This window comes from Euleptes europaea, chromosome 5 (genome assembly GCF_029931775.1).
Source record: "Euleptes europaea isolate rEulEur1 chromosome 5, rEulEur1.hap1, whole genome shotgun sequence".
Taxonomy (NCBI): domain Eukaryota; kingdom Metazoa; phylum Chordata; class Lepidosauria; order Squamata; family Sphaerodactylidae; genus Euleptes; species Euleptes europaea.
Genome location: NC_079316.1, coordinates 3,216,716 through 3,234,254, shown reverse-complemented (window position 1 = coordinate 3,234,254; position 17,539 = coordinate 3,216,716). Strand labels below are relative to the sequence as shown.

Sequence of the window (17,539 nt, the reverse complement as noted above, 5' to 3'; positions counted from 1 at the left end):
AATACCTGCCTCTTCCTGGCAGTGACAGCTACTAACAGAGAACAAAAAAAGGACAGAGAACTCCAGCATATCCATCTAGTTCTAGTACATTTTTTATCCCTCCCTCCCCTCTGCTTCTCCAAAATGCTTAGGGTGGTGTACCTTACACACAGGGTTGCCAAATCTGGGAAATTCCTGGAGCTTTGGGGATGATGGAGGAAAGAATTTGGGGAAGATTTCACCCAGGATATATGGTATGACATAGTGACCACCCTCCGAAGTTGCTATTTTCTCCAGGGGACCTGATCTCTATAGTCTAGAGATCAGTTATAACTCTGGGGAAACTCCAGGCCCCAGCTGGAAGTTAGTAACCTTACTAGTAGGGCTGTCAATTCGGTTCGGTCCGAACTGAAAATCAACCGAATTTCCCCTGATTCCGTTGATTTTCTGTTCGGACGGATCCGAACTCAAAAGTGGCGGGCAACCGGGGGGGCCGAATTCAGCGAGTTCGGGAGTTCGCGAATAAATTCGGCAAATTCGGCCCCCCTTCAGGGGAGCCCGCTGAAAGGCGCGGGCTGCCCTTTAAACTGATCTGAGCCTCCCAGCTGGGAGGCGCAGATCAGTTTAAAGGGCAGCCCGCCCCCCTTCAGCGGGCTCCGCTGGGAGGCTCAGATCAGTTTAAAGGGCAGCCCGAGCCTCTCCAGCGGAGCCTGCTGAAGGGGGGCGGGCTGCCCTTTAAACTCATCTGAGCCTCCCAGCTGGGAGGCGCAGATGAGTTTAAATGACAGCCCGAGCCTCTCCAGCGGAGCCCGCTGAAGGGGGGCGGGCTGCCCTTTAAACTGATCTGCGCCTCCCAGCTGGGAGGCTCAGATCAGTTTAAAGGGCCCCCGTGCGCCTTCAGGGAATCCCTCTGAAGGCGCGCTGGGGACGAATTTTCCCCCGAACTCTGGATCCCCCCGAATTACCGGGGATCCGAAGCGGGGGAGTTTGGACTTCGGCACGTACCGAACCCACAAGGGTCAAATTCGGCCGAATCCGAACTGTACCGAATTTTTTTTTTTTGACAGCCCTACTTACTAGCACTCCCTCTTTCATTCTTCACAACAATCCTGTGAAGTAGGTTAGGCTGAGAGTGACTCATCTTAGGTCGCCACTGGGGAGAAAAGCAGGGTATAAGTATCTCTAAATAGACAAAACACAGCCAATAATCAGCACCCAGGCTCTTGATTTATATGGTCTAGGGTTGCCAACTCCATGTTGGGAAATTCCTGGAGATTTGGGAGTGGAGTCTGGGGAAGGCAGAGTTTGGGAGGGGAGGGACCTCAGCAGGGTATAATATCAGAGTCCATCCTCCAAAGCAGCCATTTCCTCCAGGGGAACTGATTTCTGTCGTTTGGAGCTCAGGTCTAATTCCAGGAGATCTCCAGGCCTCACTGGGAAGTGGGCAACTCTAGAATTGCCACGTAGCTTCATGTACTTAACATCTTAATGTGACTATATTATATTTATTTTTATTTTCTTTATATCCCACCTTTCTCCCGATTGGGCCCCAAAGCAGCTTACATCATTTTCCTCTCCTCCATTTGATCCTCACAACAACCCTGTGAGGTAAGTTAGGCTGAAACTGTGTGACTGGCCCCAGGTCACCCAGCAAGCTGCATGGGCAGAGTGGAGATTCGAACTTGGGTCTCCCAAATCCTAGTCCAACATTTCAACCACTACACAATGCCGGCTCTGACTATATCTGTAAGCCCAAGTTCAGTGGTGGTGTCAAGACATGGGAGACCCACAAGAAACTCGCACACTCTAGGAACATCGTACTGGAAAAGCTTACCAATTGCCGTATAGGCCAGCTTCCAGCCTCCATTCTCTCCCGAATTGTCACTGTGGAAGAGGATCTGGACACTGTTGCTTCTGGTTTCGATGCGTCCCGGAGATTTTTCTCCACAGAAAGGCCCAAACTCTTTAAGTCCAGCTTTGATCTGCCAAAAGAAACAGAGGAGAAGCAGAGAGAGGGTAGGTGGAATGGTCAGAATTACTAATTCCTAAATTAGAGTGCTTAAAGGGAATAAATTGAGTGGCACGAGTGCTGCAACTCCTGGCCCAGGACCATCTGCTCAGACGGGATGCAGCTAGATCTCCAAGGTCCCTTTCTGAGGTCTGAGCCTTTTGGCCGGAGATTCCAGTCCAGGGCTGAACCTTATACGCTGCTGCAGAATTTATGGATATGATCCAGAAATGGGGTGGAGGTACCTGGATATTCCCTCTAGCTTAAAACCTGGAGACAAAGGGATGGCGGTTTCCGTCTCGCCTGCCAACGTTTATCGCCAAGGGATATGAACGACACCTCCATGCTGAGCTCACCTTGATATAATCGTATGGACAGGAGACTTCTGGGTGGTCCTCAACGTCAAAGCCACCTTCGAACTGCAGGGTGATGAAGAACCCTTCTTCCAGCTCAATGCGGTACAGGCAGTCTGAACTCTTCGGGTAGGGATTGGGAAAGTCCGGGCTGCTGATCACCCCGTTCCTCTGGGTGAAGAGATTGTCACTGCATTCCACTGCAACATGCGCAAAGGGAGGGGGGAGACCACTGAACAGTCCGTGGTTGAACAGTCCGTGGACACCACAGCAGGCTGAGTTACGATTCAAGTACCATCTTCAAGTACTTGAGGGGCTGTCATAGAGAGGACGGTGCCAGGTTGTTTTCGGTTACCCCAGAAGGTCGGACCAGAACCAACGGGTTGAAATTCAACCAAAAGAGTTTCCGTCTAGACATTCGGAAGAACTTTCTAACAGAGCGGATCCTCAGTGGAACAGGCTTCCTCGGGAGGTGGTGATCTCTCCTTCCCTGGAGGTTTTTAAGCAGAGGCTAGATGGCCATCTGCCAGCAATGCTGATTCTATGACCTTAAGGAGATGTTGAGAGGGAGGGCATCTTGGCCATCTTCTGGGCATAGAGTAGGGGGTCACTGGGGGTGTGAGGGGGAGATAGTAGTGAATTTCCTGCATTGTGCAGGGGGTTGGACTAGATGACCCTGGTGGTCCCTTCCAACTCTATGATTAAACTTAAAAAGAAAAATAAGGCCTCATCTATTTACAGGACATTCTTACCATGGAGTTTATGGTGATTCCTAGAGCTTCCCCAAAGTGACAAAGGGTAGCTCCAGGAATTTCCAGAAACTCTATGGTAAGAACTTACTTCAATTTTTCTCCCAATGGTAGTCAGTGGCAGGGGGCTTGGCAACCCCTATACAAGATCCATCCTGGCCAGCTACCAGCTACAAGGGTGGTCTGCAGATGATACCTTTGCATGTCCTGTTGTCAGAGTGGAGGAGGTAGCCGAACCTGCAGGAGCAGTAGTAGCCACCAATGTAGTTGTGGCAGTGGTGGTCACAAGCCAGTTCCTCGTCGCTCTTCTCCAGGCACTCATCTATATCTGCAATGGATCAAGGAAGAAGCACAAGATCAGCACAGGAAATTCTCAGTTGACCAAGCATCCATCGCTCATGCTTTTGCAGCTGCAAGAATGACTACTGCTCCCTGCTTTATGGGGACTGGCCCTTGAAGACCGTACAGAAACTCCAGCAAGTGCTGGAAAATGGTGGCTCCTGTCTCATTCCGGGAGAAAGGTGTCAATATCAACATTTGCTGGGGAGAGCAGATGGTGGCAGTGTAAAGGTTTAACTTAAAATATAAACCTGTCAATTACAAAAAATCTAAAATGTAAAATTTGTAGCAATTACATGCAAATATAAAATAAAAACCCTGCTTAGAAGAAATAAACAATAGCCAGTATAATTTCTGTGAGGCAATGCATCAGTGTGCAACTATTGTAGGCCACATTGAGCCAAGAGGAAAGATAGGATATAAATGTTTTAAATAAATAAATAAGTAAATGGGCCAACACAAGCTGTAAAAGAACTCCGACAAGGGCAATCCCACCCCCCATGAGTGTTCCCCCAGAAAGTTTGGAAATGCCACGGGTCATGTTCCAAATCAAGTACAGTGGAATTTGCTCTTCTGCTGCAAGGAACAACTGCAAGAAAATCTTTCTTACAACTGCAAGAGAGTCTTTCTTGGCGTCATGCTCAAATGATATGGGGCTGTTTTCTTGGACTTGTGCTTAGGTTTGCCATCTCTGGGTTGGGAAATACCTGGAGATTTTGGGAGGTGGCGCTTGGGGAGGGCAGGGCTTACAGATAAGAAGGAGCTCAGCTGCTTACAGTGCCGTGGAGTCCCCCCTCTGAAGCTGCCATTTCCTCCTGGAGAACTGATCTCTGTTGCCTGGAGATCAGTTGTAATTCCAGGAGAACGCCAGGCCCCACCTGGAGATTGGGAACCCTACTCACGTTCAAATTATAAAGGGTAATTGTGAGTTACAAGAAGCTCAGCCTTGTTCAAAATGAGTCTGTGCCCAAGCCTAGAATTTGTCTCAGGTTTCTCCACGGTGCAAAAAGTTCCTTGGTGGTGTGTGTGTAAAGTGCCGTCAAGTCGCAGCGGACTTATGGTGATCCCCTTTTGGGGTTTTCATGGCAAGAGACTAACAGAGGTGGTTTGCCAGTGCCTTCCTCTGCACAGCAACCCTGGTATTCCTTGGTGGTCTCCCATCCAGATACTAACCAGGGCTGACCCTGCTTAGCTTCTGAGATCTGACGAGATCAGGCTAGCCTGGGCCATCCAGGTCAGGGCTGGTATTCCTTGGTGGAGACGGTAGAAAATGTTCTTTGAAAGGAGAAAGTTTGAAAACCACAGGCCTGGGAGACCATATTGCAGAACAGGAGCCACTTACCGACTGCTGTGTAGTGGGCGTCGAAACCTGTGAAGCGTTCCTCGTTGGAGAAGTCTGACCGGAACGTGAGGCTCATGTACGAACTGGGAGACAGGATCGCGTGCTGGCCCGGGGTTTGCTCCGTGTCTGTCGCCTCTCTCCCACAAAAAGTTGCCAAGTCTTGGTCTTCGGACTCAACCTGTCAGAAGCCCAAAAGAATAGTGGCCATTGGCCCAAAGATGGAAATTAGGGTTGCCAGCCTCCAGGTGGGACCTGGATAGGGTTGCCAGGTCCCTCCTGGCCACCAATGGGGGATGGAGTAGGGATGGCAGCTCCAGGTTGGGAAACTCTTGGAGATTTGAGGATGGAGCCTGGGGAGGACAGGGGCCTCAATGAGGTATGATGCCATAGAGTCCAACCTAAAGCATCCGTTTTCTCCAAGAGAACTGATCTCTGTTGCCTGAAGATGAACTGTGACTCGGAGATCTCCTGGCCTCACCTGGAGGATGGCACCCCTGCAACTGGTCTCCAGACAGCAGAGACTAGTTCCCCTGGAGAAAATGGCTGCTTTAGAGGGTGGGCTTTATGGCATTATACCCTGCTGAGGCTCCACCCTCAAATTTCCAAGAATTTCCTGACCCTCAGCTGGCAAGTTTATGGAAATACATTGTTTGTTCCATTTTTTTTCAACCTGTTACCAATTTGGGGGAGGCTGGCCCACCTTTACCTGGAACCCACTTGAAATTATCGTTACTGCCCATGTTTGTATCTTTCTTTCTCTCTAGTTCTATTTTTCCTTCCTTCTAAAAAGAGAAAATAACAATAGGAAGTGGAGGTAATTCTGCCGGCAAACCCCCCCCCCCCCACACACACACACACATTTCCTATGGAGGAACTCAAGAAGACAAAAGGAAACATAAAAACAATTGATCAGAGTTCAGCATAAAGTAAAAAGCACATCTAGGTCCTATTGATTTCAGGGCTTATATCTCTTCTATTGAAATCAGTGGGACTTGAAAGTGCTTAACTGTGATTGGATCATACCCATTTTTAAAAAAATCTTAATTGATATAAAATGGAAGCAGATCAGTTTCACACCAATCCCCAACCTCTCAAGAAAAGAAGAAGAGTGGGTTTTTATATGCCGACTTTCTCTACCACTTAAGGAACAACCAAACAGGCTTACAATCAGCTTCTCTTCTCCTCCCCACAACAGACACCCCGGTGAGGTAGGTGGGGCTGAGAGAGTGTGACTAGCTCAAGGTCCCCCAGCTGGCTTCATGTATAGGAGTGGGGAAACAAATCCAGTTCACCAGATTAGCCTCCGCCGCTGTGGGGAATCAAACCCAGTTCTCCAGATCAGAGTCCACCACTCCAAACCATCGCTCTTAACCACAACACCATAGTTTCAAAAAATCATGGTGTTGTGGTTAAGAGCAATGGTTTGGAGCGGTGGAGTCTGATAATTTTAATTAAATAATTTTGTCTATTCTTGGGTTGCCAACTCCAGGTTGGGAAATTCCTAGAGATTTAGGGGGGAGCCTGGGGTGGGCGGGGGTTTGGGGAGGGACCGCTGTCGTTTGGAAATCTGCCAGGTGATCTCCAGGCATCACATGGAGGTTGGCAACCCTGGACTCTGTTCACAGATGAAACACAAAATTCAAACCAAAGGTTAACTGTGATTCTACTTTACTGCATGGACATCCAGCGTGGTGTAATGGTTAACAGCGGTGGTTCGGAGTGGTGGAGTCTGATCTGGAGAACCGGGTTTGATTCCCCACTCCTCCACATGAAGCCAGCTGGGTGACCTTGAGCTAGTCACAGCTCCCTCAGCCCCACCTACCTCACAGGGAGTCTGTTGTGGGGAGGGGAAGGGAAGGCAATTGTAAGCCAGTTTGAGTCGCCTTTAAGTGGTAGAGAAAGTCGGCATATAAAAACCAACTCTTCTTCTTCATCTTCTTCATTTAAAAACCAGATACAAAAGCTCTGGAAAATGCCTCTTTTTTCATTCATGATGGTGCAGCTACATCAGGGAAGAGTTCCAAGAGCATCTGAGTAGGACAGAATAGCAGCCATACCATGAATCATTGTGTGTGTGTGTGTGTGGGGGGGTCTATCCTCATGCTTGTACAGGATTTTTACGATTTGCGTTTTGCCTCTCCGATCCTGACTCACAACTTGAGTGAAACCTTCTTTTGGAGGAAATAAAGCCCTTCCTTCAAGCTCTTTGGGGTGCCTGATTTTCCCGAAGGAAGAAGAAAGTTTGCTTGTCTTAGAATGTATTTACGTTTTGGTCTGGCTGCAATTTATGTTTCTTACAACCGCTTGCATTCTTCAAGCATCGCTCATCACCTCGAATCCTGAGACTGGGGCGATCCAAAGACACAAATCCGACAAATTAATGGCATCGATGCTATGCAGTTTCCAGAAGGAAATGATCTATCCTCGGTACCCAGGCCAGTGCCTTGTGGTCGAACTGCTCCGTGTGGAGATTTTCCAGAGAGCAGCCCCGTTCCAAACTGGGCCAAGCACACAGCCTTCCAAGGCACACCACCCCACCCCGTGCTCCACCAGATTTCTGACTTCTGCTGAACAAACTCATCATGCATCACCACACCCTGCCTCTGGGTAAACGATGGCTTCCCCCTTTTTACTGCAACACTGGAAAATAAAATCCTCAACCCAAATGTCCGGTGGCATCAAAGCCCGACCGAGTCTTGGGACCGCTCAGAACTTTCCATCGGGTTGTCTTAATTATCATCGCTGAGGAATGGCTGAAGACAAATTCGCTCACGATGTAGGCAAAGGAATAGTTTCCATGGAGTTTGAATATTATCTTTAAAAAAAAAATCAGTGGGTATGCAAGAAAACAAAAGGGATTGCAGAAGAGTCTGAAGAGATTCTTGGGGAGGGTTAGGATTGCCAACTTCAGGCCGGGGTCCTGGAGATCTCCCACAGTGGTTCTCCAGACTACAGAGATCAGTTCCCCTGGAGAAAATGGCTTCTGTGGAAGGTGGATTCTATGGCATTATATCCCACTGAGGTCCTTCCCCTCCCCTAGCCCTCCTCAGGCTCCCCCCCCCCCAAATCTCCAGGAATTTTCCACCCTAGAGCTAGCAACACATTGAAGCTCATGGCTAATTCTCATTGGGAAAACCTTTGGACTTAACAGTGCTGACTGCCCTGTCTCTAATCTAAGCCACCTTGGTGGCCCTTGCGATACGACAGGCAGGTGGGGCATACATTCTGTAAAATAAAAATAAAATAAATAAAAACAATCACTCAAGAGGAGCAACTGCACTCCACATTAACAGCTCCTAAAGGCTTTTTTTGTTTACCAAAGAACATTAACTGCCTTGATTATTAGCGCTTTCACACAGCCTGAATAATGCACTTTCAGTCCACTTTCAATGCACTTTAATGATTGTTTGCAAGTGGATTTTGCCATTTCACACAGTAAAATCCAGCTGCAAAGTGCATTGAAAGTGGATTGAAAGTGCATTATTCAGTGTGTCAAACTCGTACAAACAATGAATGGGTCTCTGTGCTAGGTATGCATGCTTAAGCGCAAATCCCTTTTCTTAAAAAGGGTTTGTGTGATTGTTGTGTGTCGATAACACACCTGTGGTTATTATTGAGGTTTAGCACACAATTAAACACATGAACGCGTGAAGTTGCCTTATACTGAATCAGACCTTTGGTCCGTTGAAGTCAGTATTGTCTACTCAGACTGGCAGCGGCTCTCCACCAGGGCCTCAGGCAGAGGTCTTTTACTTGCCTAGTCCCTTTAACTGGAAATACTGGGGATTGAACCTGGGACCTTCTGCATGCCAAGCAGATGCTCTACCACTGAGTGGAAATTGATTAATCAAAGGAAGGGGTCAAATGTACACATGAACGCATATTACACATTGTCCTGAAGAATAGTCTCTAGGGTTTTCAAGGTAAGAGACGTTCAGTGGTGGTTTGCCATCGCCTGCCTCCATGCCTCACCCCTGGTTTTCCTTGGAGGTCTCCCATCTAACTAATGACCAGGGCCGACCCTGCTTGGCTTCCGAGATATGATGTGATCGGGCTAGCCTGGGCTATCCAGCTGAGGGCTGTCATAGATTGGTCCCTGGTATTTCAAAATGTCTAGATCCGGGGAGGAATTCCCAAGAGGAAAACTTGGAAGCCCCCCTAACCACAGCGAAGGCTGGTGTGCACATGGCGGACCCAACTCTGACTGCTTAACAGCTAAATTATCCTTGAATTTCCTACCCCAATTGCACATGAAACAACATGCGCTAAGTTGCTTGTCTCTTTCTGACTTTACTCTTTGAGATATGTGTGAGAACATCAGCTTTAATAGGCAAGTCTGGTTTTTATTTTGGTTGAAAGCGTTCTGGTATTTCATTTCCCACTGCGTTCTCTCTCTTCAGGGCTTCACATCTCAACCCAGAACAGCTTTCCTTTTTCACAGACTTCCCTTCTTGGTGCTGCCTCCGTTCCATCCATCATTAGGCACATGAAACGTCATGCCAAAGAACATATAAATGAAAAATTATACACCAGATAGTTTGTGCCAAGCCGATACTCTTTGCAAACCCTCTGCATGATTCTGCCCACTGTGGTTTGATCTCACGGCTGGCTCACAAAACTAGTGATGCTGGAGGAATCTTTCCAGTTTTCCAGTCCCTGTAACACAGATGGGGCACACTTCCTTTAAGGAAGGGCCCTCACCACAGTGGCCTCTCAAATGGAGAATCTCAGGCTTACTTTAAACATTTGTGATGGCAAGGCAAAAACACTCCCTGCGACCTGAGAGTGGGGATTCGAACCTGGGTCTCCCAGATCCTATTCTGACACTAACCACAACACCATGCTGGCTCTCATGTGTTTCTATAAGAGCTGCTCATCACTCCCGTCTGCTGGATTTCTGGGCTGGGCCCCCTGGGTGTCCAGAGAGAGGACACAGCAAGGGTATAGCTGAATCCTAGACCTCAATTAATTAAAATTAATTGTTTCCCACAGGAAACCCTGAAAATATACCTGCATATATGGGGGAGTTGGGTGAGGGGTTTTCTACTGGACAATTCTCAGAGTCCTTGCCAAACTACAGTTCCCAAGACTCTTTGAAGCATGACATGTGAGGGGCTGTGGCTCAGTGGTAGAGCATCTGCTTGGCATGCAGAAGGTCCCAGGTTCAATCCCCGGCATCTCCAGTTAAAGGGACTAGGCAAGTAGGGGATGTGAAAGACCTCAGCCTGAGACCCTGGAGAGCTGCTGCCGGTCTGAGTAGACAGTACTGACTTTGATGGACCAAGGGTCTGATTCAGTATAAGGCAGCTTCATGTGTTCATGAGTTAACCTGATAGTCACCTGTCATGTTTGCAGTGTAACTCTTACAGTTGGCTTGATAAAGCCCGTGTTTGGACTTTTGATTAAATGCAATACAGAAATCCAAATGCTGTTTATTTCACAGAATCATAGAGCTCGAAGGGGCCAAACAGGCCATCTAGTCAAACCCCCCACTCAATGCAGGATCAGTCTAAAGCAGAGGTTCCCAAACTGTGTTCCAAGGAGCACTTGGTGCTCCATGAAACATCTCCTAGTGCTCCGTGAAGAGATTGGAAAGAAAAATACTACTGTCTTTCAGTTTAGTATATAGGTGCTAGGTAGGGTTGCCAGATGCCTCTTTGCCATTAGAGAGGTTCTGGGGGTGGAGCCTGAGGCGGGTGGGCTTTGGGAAGGGGAGGGACTTCAATTCCATAGAGTCCAATGACCAAAGCAGCCATTTTCTCCAGATGAACTGATCTCTATCGGCTGCAGATCAGTTGTAATAGCAGGAGATCTCCAGCTAGTACCTGGAGGTTGGCAACCCTAGTGCTAGGTGAAAATTAGTGCTCTGAGACTAATTTCTCTCCTGAAACGTGCTCCATGACTCAAAATTTTTGGGAAACTCTGGTCTGAAGCGTCTCTGACAAGTGGTTGATCCGGCCGTTGTTTGAAGACTGCCAGTGAAGGGGAGCTCACCACCTCCCTAGGCAGCCGATTCCAATATTGAACTACTCTTACTGTTAAAAATATTTCCCCTCAATATGCAGCCGGTACCTTTCCGCCTGTTATTTCAACCCATTGTTGCTAGTCCTATCCTCTGCTGCCTTTAGGCCATTTATTCATGGAAGGTTTTGCATTGGACTTGTCACTCTATAGATGCACATTTCCCCCAGCTGAATTCTCAAAACTCTGCATGGCGGCTTATTGTTGAGTTTTGAGAATGTGGATGGGGAAAAAGTGCATCTAAAGAGTGGCAAATCCAATGCAAAACCTTCCATGAATAAATGGCCTATTCAAACACTTAAAAGAGAGCTCCTCGCCTTTTCTTCAGCCACGGTTTTGCTGATGACAAGTAAAAATGAAAAATGCAAGGAAGGACAGAATAAAAATGTACTATCTAGACCAGGGGTGTCAAACATAAGGCCCACGAGCCGGATCCAGCCCCTTGAGAGCTCTTATCGAGCCTGCTGAGCCAGCCACCCCCAGTCCTGATCTGGGCTGACGAGGCATATCCTGGCTGACCAAGGGACATTTATGTCATATCCACCACCCTTGATCTAGACAGATGGACAGATGGATCCTTGAAGTATGTTTGATTGAGATTTTTTGAAATCCCCACTGCATTTCTCAGCATTATCATCCTGACTAGCACTACTCAGCAGCGCCAATTGGCAGAGGAGCTGCGTTCAGGGTTTTGGAGTTGGGCATTATGCCCGATGCCAAAGTCCTACAAAAACTCAAAAGTCCAATTTCACAATCTCGCTAACCTTTAGCTAATTCAACGAGAGAGATGGTGTAATTCTCTCTCATTCTCTTCTACAAACCGTTCCCTGAATGTTTGGTGATACAATCAAAGAACAGACAAATTGCTTTCCCGGATCAGAGCAAAGTCCACAAAGACCTGATCTAAACAAACAATTCATGGCAGGACAAAGAACAACATATTATGGCACAAGACAATTAAGGATAGGGAACGAGGCATTCCCTGCTCCGAACAGGCAGATTAGACAATTTTATTATACCCACGACCAACCAAATTTACGCTTCAGGTAGGCATAAGAGTTGCCATCTCCTGAAATCAAAAGTTCAGTTTTCTGGACAGGACCTAGGGGCAGAATCCAGCAACACACAAGGTACACCCCTGTGGGAAAGTTATCTATATACCTGAAATATATAGCTATTTGTTTAAGGCTGAAGCAGAAAAGACTGGCCTGGTTCCTTCTTCCCCGGCCTCTGGCCCCAAAAGCAAACAACCCCAACAAAAATCCAGCCAAGCTGTTTTTCCATTTGTTGGGCAACCCTACCCGTGTGTCGGGATGTACATTTCCTCCCTCATTTCCCATCCGGTTGCAAAATATTCATCTTCATAACATTTGCTGTTATGTCCATTTCCGTTGGGTTTTCCTTGGGAAAGTGTTATGGTCAGTTTCATCCCCCCCCTCCATCTGACCTCTTGAATTTCTTCTGTAGCTCTGCTGATTGGAAAGCTTGAGCGTCAGTTTCGTATCTCTTGTTCTCTCTTGACTCTGTCCTGTTGACACCCTTTGACCCCTCCAACCACATAAAGAATTGACTGAATAAATACATTTATTATTAACATTCCCATTTGTTTTCTTTACTTTAACCAACGTTATAAATGTTTCCCACCCAGTTCATTTCCCCCACCCCATATATTTTAAAACAAACAGCCATGCTTACCTTGTGTATATCTGACAAAGTGTGTTCTACTCTATGAAAGCCTATGTATGCCACAAGAAATACGTTTGTTTTTACAATGTTATTTTTGCAGCTGATGGGCTTAGCCCCTTCCCCTTGCCCAAGATCATTTCACATTTCCTATTTTTGACCAGGGAGGCTGGAGAAAGGAGAAATCTCATGAGCTTCCCCACACGCAAACACACACCGTAATCAGAAGCCAGGGCTGTCTACAAAGTTTTAAAACAATCTGATACAATCTCAGCATATTGAAGATGAAATGATATACTAAATTGTGTGTGTGTTAAGTGCCGTCAAGTCGCTTCCGACTCATGGCGACCCTATGAATGAAAGTCCTCCAAAATGTCCTATCTTTGACAGCCTTGCTCAGATCTTGCAAATTGAAGGCTGTGGCTTCCTTTATTGAGTCAATCCATCTCTTGTTGGGTCTTCCTCTTTTCCTGCTGCCCTCAACTTTTCCTATCATGATATACTAAATATTCCAGTGTAAAAAATACCACCCCCTCAACAGACAATAGAACAATACAAGCAGGAGACCTGTGAGACTTGCTGGGGTGGGGGGAATCTTATCCCCCATCCCAAATTGCCTGCTAGGCCAACCCATCCACTTGCGGTGCTACAATTCTGCTCCCTCCTTCTCCCTCCTTCTCCCCATGGCGAAGGGGCACTAAGGCTCCTGTTGCTCCCCCCCCTCCCTGCTAACAGCAGGTTTCCTTTGGGGGGGGGGGAGATATATAATGGCAAACCACCTCTGAACATATCTTGCCTCGAAAACCTTACGGAGTCACCTGGCATTGGCTGCGACTTGATGGCATTTTCTCCCACCATATTGAATGGCTGGGTAAGAAGCTAAATAACTAGCACGTGACGGGAATGGCAGGAAAAGATTTTGATGCCACTAAAGGACTTTCTTCATACAATGCACAGTTAAATTGTGGAACTCCCTGCCCCAGGATGTGGTGATGGCTGCCAACTTGGAAGGGTTTAAAAGGGGAGTGGACATGCTCATGGAGGAGAGGGCTGTCCATGGCTACTAGTCGAAATGAATACTAGCCATGATGCATGCCTAATCCCTCTAGTATCAGAGGAGCATGTCTATTATATTAGGTGCTGTGGAGCACAGGCAGGATGGTGCTGCTGCAGCTGTCTTGTTTGGGGACTTCCTAAAGGCACCTGGTTGGCCACTGTGTGAACAGACCGCTGGACTTGATGGGCCTTGGTCTGATCCAGCATTGCTTTTCTTATGTTCTTATGTACTCTAGTATACAATCTTGTGTAAGCCACTTCCTAATAAAAGACTCGCATCAACCAGCATTAATGGAACCTGTTAGTCATCTGCAATCTTAATCTGCATAGTTTCAGTTATGCAAACAGACTTTCTGATGCTGGCTCTTTGTTGAGCTCTTGCTATGAATTGGCTCTCTAATTGCAACCGGGTGCAGGCTCCTGCTCTAGCGTAAGCACGTGGATTTCTGCATAGGCTTGCTGTCTTACCCTGTTGGTGTCCTGTAAAATAAATACCCATTATAGCCCCGTATAGAGATGAGAAAGCAGCTGCCGTTAGCTTGGATCCCTGCCTTCGTCTCTTCCCGTTTCTCTTTGGTATAGTGAACTGCCATCTGGAGCACTTTAAAAGAAAGCCACGGTGATTTCCTGCAGACAAATAGCGAGAATCCGGCCTCTGCTCTGCTGCTGGCATCCTTTGGGCAAATTCTTTCCCTTTCTGGCCTGATGCCATAATTTCCCCGTCCCCCATAGTAATCCTTGCTTGGATTCTAGACTCCCTTTGGGGGCTGGTCTGGGGGGAGACGCGTCTCTTAGGCAGGGGCTTTGTCTGAATTCCTAATGAAAAGATTTGAATCTGAATATACATCCCCCCCCCTTCATTTTTCCTCCCTGTCAGGGAAGGCAAGAGATGCCAATACGGCTTTTTTTGGCAAACAAATTTGATTCGGAGAACGGAAGGAGGAACTGGCTTCTCTTGGGGAGGAAAGGGTGATTGAGAATGTCTGAAGGTCTTTGTGCTATCTCACCCTATTGCTTCTTTCAGGATTAGGGTTGCCAGGACCCTCTTCGCCACAGGCGGGAGGTTTTTTGGGCTGAGCCTGAGGAGGGTGGGGTTTGGGGAGGGACTTCAATGTCATAGAGTCCAATTGCCATAGCGGCCATTTTCTCCAGGGGAACTGATCTCTGTCAGCTGGAGATCAGTTGTAATAGCAGGAGATCTCCAGCTAGTACCTGGACGTTGGCAACCCTAGTCGGGATGTGGTGTTGTTTTCAAACACATTTTCTGCTATCTGCTCTTTGTTGAGACCCAAAACTTGTCTTGGATGGGGCATATGTACAAGAGGGTCCAGCTGTTGGGAGCACAGAGGCGAAAAGTTATGTGAGGACGAAGATTAAAGTCTAGTAGCACCTTAGAGACCAACAAGATTTCCAAAATATAAGCTTCCAATAGTCAAAGCTCCTTTCGTCATATACAAGTCAGAATGGAGATCCCTGCGCCCTTATTCCGCAGTCGGAAGGTAGGAGGGGTGTTGTGAAGAATGGAGTCAGGATGCAAAAGTACAATCTAAACTCCCCTCCCACCATCTGACTGGGATATAAGGGCCCCGGGATCTCCATTCCTACTTGTATCTGATGAAGGGAGCTTTGACTATCAAAAGCTTATACCCTGGAAATGTTGGTCTTTTAAGGTGCTACTGGGCTCAAATCTTGCTTTACTACTGCAGGTCAAAATGGCTACCCACCTGAAACTATATATATGAGGAGGAATCACCCTAGAACAAAGAAATTAATACCTTCTTCCTTCTAAATGTATGTCTTCTGGATGCTTCACAAAAGGGGTCAGAAATACACAGAACAATTCATAAGAGTGCAATAACTTGTAGCTGCTTTTAGTCTATATTAATTTGGAACATTTCCCCCCCAAAGGAAAAACTAAATATTTTATCCAAGTAGCAACTCACATAAATTTGCTATTGTGATTTTTTGCAGGAGTAAAGGACTGTGACATGGGAAATTCATGGTTTAAATCTCCCCTCCGCCACAAACTCCTGGGATGGCGTTAGGCATGCAACTCACTCTTGCAGCCTCAACCTTCTATATGGCATGTGGGAGTAATAATAATACTGGCCTACCTTTCAGGGCTGTTGTAAAGTTTGCAGTGTAAGACCATAACATGAGGTGCCCCTTTGGATCAGACCAATGGCCCATGTAGTCTAGTATCCTGTCTTGAACCGCGGCCAGAGAGATGCCACAGAGTACTTGAAGGGCTGTCACATAGAGGATGGTGCTGAGTTGTTTTCTGTTGCCCCAGAAGGTCGGACCAGAACCAGCGGGTTGAAATTAAATCCAAAGAGTTTCCGTCTAGACATTAAGAAGAATTTTCTAACAGTTAGAGCGGTTCCTCCGTGGAACAGGCTTCCTCGGGAGGTGGTGAGCTCTCCTTCCCTGGAGGTTTTGAAGCAGAGGCTAGATGGCCATCTGTCTGCAATGCTGATTCTGTGACCTTAGGCAGATCATGAGTGGGAGGGCATCTTGGCCATCTTCTGGGCATGGAATAGGGGTCACTGGGGGTGTGGGGGGGGAGGTAGTTGTGAATTTCCTGAATTGTGCCGGGGGCTGGACTAGATGACCCTGGTGGACCCTTCCAACTAGGATTCTATGAATCCCACAAGCAGAATCCACGGACAATGGCCTTCTCTTCAGGCTACTTCCCAACATCAGAGGCATTCTGCCTCATATCCCAGAGCTCCATACATCAGATTATCATGGCTAATAGCCAACAACAAACCTATCCTCCATAAATCTGCCCGCTTCCCCTTCTGAATCCATTTGTGACAGTGATCATCAGCAGATCTCATGACAGTGAATTCCACATGTCAGCCACCATCTGCCCCTATGGCCTAGGCCATGTGTACAGACCCTTTCCTGAACTGTTGAAGGTTGAATGTTCATAAACATTCCATAGTGCCCTGAGCAGCAGAGCCAATGGCTGGAAAGGATCAATGTTCAGTCACGTGAAGCTCTCTACGAGCATGGACAGTGCCGAAACAGAAGAATATCCAGCGGCTTTGATTTCCCGATATCTATGTAGAACGTAAAAAAGTAATCTGGGAGCAAAGGCAGAGGAGACCAGTCCAGTGGTGCCCTGGAACATTTCAAAAAAAAAAAAAAAGTGAACATTCAGCAGAGTGGGACGTTCAAAAGGACATCTCGCCCAAGTCTGCAGGGTTTCCAACCTCCAGGTGGTGCCTGGAGATCTCCTGGAATTACCAAAAAATGATCTCCAGACTGATCTCCAGACAACAGAGATCAGTTCCCGTGGAGAAAATGGCTGCTTTGGAGGATGGACTTTATGGTATTAAACCCTGCTGAGGTCCCTCCCCAAAGCCCTCCTTCCCCAGGCTCCACCCCTAAAATCTCCAGGTATTTCCCAACCCAGAGCTGGCAACCCTACCTATCTAACATGCTTAACAGCCTCAGAATAAGCCCTGGTGTGCACCAGGGACCTAAGTACTCATATTTACCCAAAAGGAAGATCACCCTGAATGTAAGACAATCCCCTTAAAATGTTATATCTATCTATCTATCTATCTATCTATCTATCTATCTATCTATCTATCTATCTATCTATCTATCTATCTATCTATCTACCTACCTACCTACCTACCTACCTACCTACCTACCTACCCACACACACACACACCTACACACACACTGATTATTATTGGACAAAACGGTAACTTGTATGCAAATGTAAGATAGCGTACCTTTGATAGCATATTTGTGAAAAAACTAGTCTTGCATTTGAGTAGGTACTGTACCTGCTTAACTGCTTTGCTCAGAATAATCGCCACTAGGGTTGCCACATGAGCGGTGGAGGCTAATCTGGTGAACTGGATTTGTTTCCCCACTCCTACACACGAAGCCAGCTGGGTGATCTTGGGCTAGTCACAGCTCTGTTAGAGCTCTCTCGGCCCCACCTACCTCACAGGGTGTCTGTTGTGCGGAGGGAAAGGGAAGGTGATTG

At 47.2% G+C, this 17,539-nt stretch overlaps 1 protein-coding gene across 1 annotated transcript in view; it reads right to left on the bottom strand.

The window, feature by feature from the left end:
* The window catches only part of MASP1 (MBL associated serine protease 1), a 59,309-nt gene that overhangs the window by 20,267 nt on the left and 21,503 nt on the right, over nucleotides 1-17,539 (bottom strand). The window contains exons 3-6 of the mRNA XM_056849420.1: nucleotides 4,771-4,948; nucleotides 3,286-3,417; nucleotides 2,344-2,540; nucleotides 1,814-1,961 (exon numbers count right to left, since the gene is read on the bottom strand). Coding sequence (XP_056705398.1) covers nucleotides 1,814-1,961; nucleotides 2,344-2,540; nucleotides 3,286-3,417; nucleotides 4,771-4,948 — 655 coding nt within the window. The remainder of the gene's footprint in view (nucleotides 1-1,813; nucleotides 1,962-2,343; nucleotides 2,541-3,285; nucleotides 3,418-4,770; nucleotides 4,949-17,539) is intronic.